Genomic DNA, 7,409 nt, shown 5'->3' with positions numbered 1-7,409 from the left:
CTTGCTAGTCCGCGATGGGGGGGGTGCTCTGTCCCTCCCCCCGAAATCCGCCCTGGCTGGCTGCACTCCATGGCAGTTCTACAGAGCTGCTGGCTAGGGCCATCTGCAGCTGGAGTTCCGGCCGCGGCCAAGCTGCTGCGGCCGGAAATGGTGGCCATCGTAGTAGCCGCCATTTGCGTCCTTCCAGGCTGCCGTAATAGGTTACATAAGTATTTACGTAACCTATCACGGAAAGAGCAGGGGCGCAAACGGCATAGCGGCTGCTGTTTGCATGGTTGCCTTTACCGTGATAGGTTATGTAAGTATTTACGTAGCCTATCATGGTAAAGGCAGCCACTCAAACAGTGGCCACTATGTAGTGGCTGTGGTTTGCATCCCTGCTCTTTGCTGTGATAGGCTACATAAATACTTACGTAGCCTATCACAGCAGCCTGGCAGGACACAAATGGCGGCCGCTATGACAGTTACCATTTGCGGCTGCAGCAGCCGGCCGAGAGACCAGCTGCTGCCACCGCCTCCGCCTCCACCCCAGGTAAGCTTCATCCCGGGAGGATTCTGTGGGGGGTGGGAGGCCGTTCCGCCATGGGTTTTGGGGGGCTGAATGCCAGTGCATTTGGCCTCACTGAAATCCGTGGTGGAATTCTCTGCCATCCCTACATTCCATACTAATGAGTAAGAGTGTTATCAAGCACTCTGCCAGGGAAGCAAAGTTTGTTTACCTTAAAGCTCCAGGTGGCTGTGCTGAGAACCAAGTGTTGGGAATGAACACTAGGGGGTGCTTTCTGCTGTTATGCTGCCTTATTGCTAACATGTATTATATAAAACCCATTGTACCCCATGGCTCTGGGTTCAGAGAAGCTGTCTGATCCAACCATTGGGTACGCCTGTGTGCTGTAAGTTACTCAATAAAGTACTCCTTTATCAATAAACCTGGATCTGATTTATCACTATCTTGGCACCTCTAAATTAAGAGTTCAGAGCCTACTGCAGGAGCAATACTGGTGGGGAGAAACAGTGGCAATGGGGTGTGACATGGCTACCACAGCACAAATGTGCTCTCCCGCCTTGGGCAGTGGGAGAGCTTCCACCGGCACTGCTAGGAAACAAGGCATGTGCCCCGTTTCCCAGCAGAATCGCCAGGATTTTGGCAGTGGCCACTTCCATAAGTGGTGGGGGAGAGGTGTGCCCCTGCAGGGTCCCATGGGAGCCAATGCATCTCTTGCAGCACTGGCTGTTGCCCCCTCCTAGGCTAGATGGACACACTACTAGTTTTAGTTTAGTCCCACATTCAGTTTTTTAAAATCTCCAGTTCTGTTTGTCCAGTTTATGAAGAAACTTGCAAATTTTAATAAGTTCCTATTTTTAAAAAGGCCTCCAAATGAAATTATCTCCTGCCCCTAATTCATCTATTCTCCCACCATACTTCCCATCAAGCATTGCTTTATTCCCAGACAAGACCCTACTCCTGACAAGCAAGGGTAAGTGAGAATTCTGAGCTTCCCAGCTGAGGAGAAGGAGGGCAGCAGAGAGGCAAAGAGGCCTGGTGGATGCTGTTTCCTCTTTCCCCACACTGGGAGGCCAGAATGACCAAGAGATGCATAGAGCTGGTGTTTTTTATTAATGTGTCAAGAAGCTGAATAGGGTTGCAAAGCACACTTACATGGCTATATAGCCTATTGAAAGCAGTGGGCCTTACTTCCGAGTAAAGTAAACATGCACTATAAATGTCTCAGACTTTGAATTTACAAGGGCCCCCCACCCTCCATAGAAGGATCTATAAATGGCTTGTGCTGTGATTCTGTTTCTTTCTGCAGCAGGTGGCTAAGCTGCTTTGAGGCAGAATCTGATAATACTTAGCACCCACATCAGCAACTTCTTCTCAATGTATGCAAGAGGCTCCAATATTTTCTATAGGGAATAGCACAATACCATTGATGTCAGTCAGTATGCTATTGGCAAGGCTCTAAGGGTAACCACAGTCCATTTCTTTGACAGATGAATAACCAATTGAATGTTTTCTTGGATTCATGCCAATTAAATATCATAGCAACATAATCAAAACAGAGCAGCTTCATGGCTATATATTCAACACAGCGCAAGGGAAGTTTTGGCAAACAACGACCATGAATTCAAAACTGAAGATACTTACCTTACCTCTTCATACCATTGTAATATCAGGGTTGTGTCAAAAAAAAAAAAAAATTCCAGTTCTGTCTCTGCTGGGGAACATTCAGTTCAGTCGTTAGCTTTGGTTAAATCCCAACTATAGCCAGGGATTTTAATGGTGCCATTCTACAACAGAGAATGAGTCACCCTCTTCCCTGCCCAGGAAGAACCAGGTCTTTCTCAGATATGGCTGTAAAAATATGGCTCCTCAGTAATTGATTGACCCAATGTTTGGGTCTCTCACCTTCAAGGGGTGGGGCTGGATACATTTTAGACAAACTCCTTGCTCATAAAAAGACCACATCCCTGACAGTCCATGGGCAAACTCCAACATATGTCCTACTTAGAGTAGACCCATTGAAATGAAGGTGACAAGTTAGTCATGACTAACTTAAGTCTGATTCATTTCAATGGGACTACTCTTAAGTAGGACTGATGTTGAATTTTACCCCATAGTATAAATGATAGAGCCCAGTTTGGTAGCAGGCATCCACAGGGAAGTTGGCCATGAAGAATGGTCTAGGTCAGGTGTAGACCATGTGCTGCCTATAGGTACCAGTGCACTCCTGGACATCTTTCTTGACACTTACAAAGGTGCCATACCCCTCCCCCTTAAAAAAAAACAACACATTTTATTGTAAAATGGTTTTCCACTGCTGCTGAAAACTGTGGGTTCAAAGGCGTTGTTTAGTGTGTTGGGGCTTAGACCCCACTTCTGTCTTGTATCCAGTCTTTTGGGCAGGTTAACTGTCCTTTGGTGTGCCACCTATGGCAACCATTTGTGGGGGTGCCCAGGACAGTTTCTCAAATTACCAAATGTGCCCAAGGCCCCAAAAGATTGCCTAACCCTGGTGTAGGTGGACACGGTAATATTTAGAAGTCTACTCCATGTTTTTTCTAGCATTTCTGGCCTACCAAAATCTGGAGTAGTTCCAACCCAGTTTTTTACTTGGCACTTAAGTTCTCTTTCTACATAAGCTAGACCTGGGTCAGGCAGCCATGAAAATTCTGCTAGGCCTTGATCTAAGCACTTGTTTGATAGTGAATGTGTTGTAATAAAATAAAACCACACTCTTCTTAGCTCATAGCCCTAGGCAGGGTCCTCAGTTGCCAATTCAATTCCAAATCCAGTTCAAATGAATGCAAGGAGAATCTTTCTTATAGACCTTCCCACTCCACATGGGAAGGTTGGGGGCTGAGTAGGCAGGGATGGGGTGGGGCTTATGTATGCAACTGCCTCCCCTCCCAAATTTGAGCTCTCACATGAGCAGGTGGAACACTTGCCTCCCCTCCCAAATTTGAACTCTTGCCTCTCCCTTTTCCTGGATCCCTTGATAACCTCAAACACACTTTTCGCAACCCAGTTCTGAGAAGGCAGCCATCTGCACAATCTATTTCCCCCCCCAAATGGAATTACTAACCAGACAGACAGACAGACAGAGTAGATAGAGAGAGAAAGAGAGACAGACAGACAGACAGACAGAGACAGACAGAGAATCAGACATCAACTGAAAGCTTTGACCAAATCTTCCAAAGTGCTTTGAGTTACTAAGACATTTAATTTTGAAGTTTCTAACTTGAGGCTTTTAAGAACAAACCCAAACAGTTCTGAGTTTAAAAATTAGTCATTGACACTCCTGAAATACAGACCTCGTTATGAAATTTCCATTGTAGTGCTCAAGTATAGTGCTGCTGGTGGGGTGGGGGCAACACCAAAGGCAAGGAAGCAAAGAAACCTTGTCTTAATGGGAAAACAGCATTGTGATGCCCCTGAAGATCCTACCAATACATGTTGGCCATTTTATAAGGGCATTTATTAATTCTATTTTCCAGTAACATTTTGACGTTTTGCCTCCTCTGTGTGCTTCTGTAATACTGCAGTATAACAAGACTCCAGTCATTAGTTCTTTTTTCCTGGTAAACTTGACCATAGCAGCCACAGGCAACACATTAGCAGCACAATCCTTTGCATGTTTACTCAGACATGTGTCCCACTAAGTTCAATGGGGCTTAGTCCCAGTTAAATGTGCATGTGACCACAATTTTAGGGATACCTGAGAGATAGAGCTTTCTATACAAGGCATTTATTGTGTACTCATGATTTCTCACTCATGGTAGTTTGTGGGTGCTTTACATGAAGTTGTCATCCTCCAGGGCCTATCTCATTCTTTGGAACCATTTTAGTGGGGTGTGGGTAGGTTTCCTAATGAGGAAAGTCTGGTATTTCTTTGAATGGTTGCATGAAACCCTAGTGTATTTGTGCAATTCCACTGTACCATAATGCCACCTAGTGGTTGTGTAATGGAATACATAGAAAGGGTGAGAAAGAAAAACCCCTGGAAAAAACAAGTGTAAAGGAGCCGATTGTAATCCCACACAGAATCCAGAAGCAGAACCCTTGGCAAAGTGACAGGTTAAAAGCCTCATGTAGAAAAGCCCTATGTCCAAGTGAACTCAAGTGACTTAATTCTGAGTAGACAAGTATGGGCTTCCACTGTCAGCTGATTTGCAGATGATGTGCATTGTGGGCAATATATCTTATTTCTAGCATCTCCTTGTGGAACTTGCCGCTTCCTTTGGATTCTAAACATGCAGCTGTGAAATAGTGTGCCCTAGACAGAGTGGAAGCCTTTAGTTTGTTTCAGAAAAGTATGCAGGCCAGGAAATGCCCCCTTTCAAGGACCAGCTTGGGCACAGCATGATTATCTATTGTCTAGTCACTGACAAATGGTTGGCAAGAGAGGACCGGCGTAAGAGCTATGCTGCATCAGACCAAGTCCATCTAGTCCAAAGTTCTGTTCACACAGTGGCCAACCAGCTGCCTGTGGGAAGCCCGTAAGCAGGGGATGAGTGCAATAGCACCCTCCCACTCATGTTCCCTAGCAAACTGGTATTGAGAGTCATACCGCCTCTGATACTGGAGATAATATATAGCCATCATGACTGGTAGCCATTGATAGACTTCTCCATAAATGTGTCTAATCCCCTTTTAAAGCCATCCAAGCTGGTGGCCACCACTACACCTTGTGCTAGCAAATTCCATACTTGCATTATGTGCTGTGTGAAGAAGTACTTCCTTTTATTGGTCCTGAATCTCCCACTACTCAGCTCCATGGGGTGACCCCAGGTTCTACTGGCTCATGAACATCAGGCTAAGCTACCACTTGATAAATGGCCACCCTGATTTACTCACCATGCCATTCATTCCCAAACTGTGTGCTAGGTAAGAAGTGCAAGCGTCCTTTGAGAAAATGAAGTAAGGCTGCAGTCCCATACCTTCTTACCAGAGGGAAAGCTCCCAGTTAACTCGACGGGGCTTACTTCTGAGTGGACATGTGTAAGACTGAGCTGTCAATAATGTAAAGCTCCCATGAGCCCAAAGTACCCATTCATAGAGTACCCATTGTTTCTTTACACCAGCCTTCCCCAACCCAGTACCTTTCAGATGTTTTGGACTGCAATTCCTGTCATCTCTAGCCAGACCATACAAGCCAGGGGTGATGGGCATTGTAGTCCAACATATCTGGAGGGGACCAGGTTGGGGAAGGCTGCTTTACACAATTCATGGTCTAGCCATGTATCCTTCCAAGCCAGCCTCTAGTGGGACAGATAATTTGGCTTAATCAGGCTTGAATGGATCTGTCAGTCATCCGTGGTGTTAAAAAGATATAGGACAATTATGCTGTATCTTTTATCTGCTCTGGGTTTCTGCCAGAACCAGTCAGAACTCTAAAAGAGCTATCCAAGGTATTGAACCCATTTTGGGGATACAGTTCAGCACTTTGGATAGCCTTTCAGAGTTCTGACTGGTTCTGATTGAAACCCAGAGTGGATTTATTGCCCCACTGAAATAGGAGCCACCAGCCTCTATTGGAATTATATACCCTCAGAGGAGACATGCTTCAGAAGGTGCAGCCCAAGTCTGTGAAATACAGACGTGTGTGTGTATGTGTGTGTGTGTGTGAGTGTGTGTGTGAGAGAGAGAGAGAGAGAGAGAGAGAACGAACGAACAAGCATGCTCTGCTGTGGATGGGTAATTATACTTTTAAAATATGTACAGTAAACTTTTCCAGTTGTAACGCTGGGTTGTGCATCCAATTTTAATTCATAGGGGGGAAAGGATATACTGCAGTTTGCAGAAGTCTGGAAAACACTGCACGGTATCAGCTCAATATGTGGCAAGTTAAATGCTTTGTTTTGCTGAGACATAATCTTCAAATAAAGAAGGTGACAAAAAGAATACACAAAAGGTATGTGTTACGTTAAAACAAAATCCAGCTACAGATCATTAGTTTCCCTAATTTTAAACAGATTTTTTTATTTCATAACTCATGAAGAATCTGTATCCATCAGTGCTTCGGCTGTTATCATCACAGCTGCTTCTGGCATTTATTTTAGGGTGCCAAACCAAACATCAATCTCTCCATCTACAAAGGTTTCTCATTTGGCTGGTGACATAGTTCTGACACTTCCATGGTTTCATTTTCCCTGGATTTGGCAGTAAAGGATCATTGAAAAGACCATACCAAGAATCTGGAAGAGAAAGATGTTTATGGTATTATCTGGCAGCTTGAGAAATCCCCCACATACAATCGATGCACAGCAAGAACATTTTGTTTGCAAACTCCTTGGATTTACATACAGATGAAATCTGCTATGCTGAAGACCATTTCCAAAGTAATTTTTAGAAGCATGACTCTCAAAAAGTGGGATTTTAATTAAACCCATATATACCACTCGATGGGAAACTAAAATTTATTCTAAAAGATGGATTGCTTTAACGGGTGAAGACATCTCCTTCTAAGGGGTTCTTATTGTCGCTATCTGCTGTGTACTTTCTCAGCAGCTGAGAAAAGTTTTTCATACTTTTCCGTCAAAGCTAGAACTGTCTCAGACTGAAACTGTTCAGCAAAAATGAGTCATGGACTTATAACTGCTTAGAAAACAATAATATGAGTTTCTTAAACCTTTGTATAACCATTATGAACATGGAGAATTGTAGCTCTGCATTTTAACTGGTCACATCACTGCTATTTTCAATTCAGTAGTCACCAAACCAAGCTAGAAATAGTTCACTCAAGCATGTATTTGAACTGAGTGCTAATTGGCACTTTTCTGTGAAAACTGGAAAGAATTAATTTTTAAGCTACCAATGGTAGATGAAGAGCTAGAACGAGTATGAAAGACATGATCTCTTAATAGCTGTATTAGCGGCATATATCTGGATGAATGTCTACCAGCTT

The 7,409-nt window shown here is 44.1% G+C and overlaps 1 protein-coding gene across 4 annotated transcripts in view; it reads right to left on the bottom strand.

The window, feature by feature from the left end:
- Positions 1-6,252: 6,252 nt before the first annotated feature.
- Positions 6,253-7,409, bottom strand: part of TSPAN8 (tetraspanin 8) — a 51,060-nt gene continuing 49,903 nt past the window's right edge. For all 4 annotated transcript variants that reach the window (XM_084810490.1, XM_084810493.1, XM_084810489.1 and 1 more), the window contains one exon: positions 6,253-6,699. In XM_084810490.1, the coding sequence (XP_084666616.1) occupies positions 6,646-6,699 (54 nt within the window). In that variant the 3' untranslated portion in view covers positions 6,253-6,645. The remainder of the gene's footprint in view (positions 6,700-7,409) is intronic.

The sequence above is a fragment of the Heloderma suspectum genome, chromosome 7, assembly GCF_057233095.1.
Source record: "Heloderma suspectum isolate Gila_16-S chromosome 7, 16-S_ref, whole genome shotgun sequence".
NCBI classification, from domain to species: domain Eukaryota; kingdom Metazoa; phylum Chordata; class Lepidosauria; order Squamata; family Helodermatidae; genus Heloderma; species Heloderma suspectum.
The sequence above is the reverse complement of the archived record's forward strand: the minus strand, read 5'-3'. Positions and strand labels throughout refer to the sequence as shown.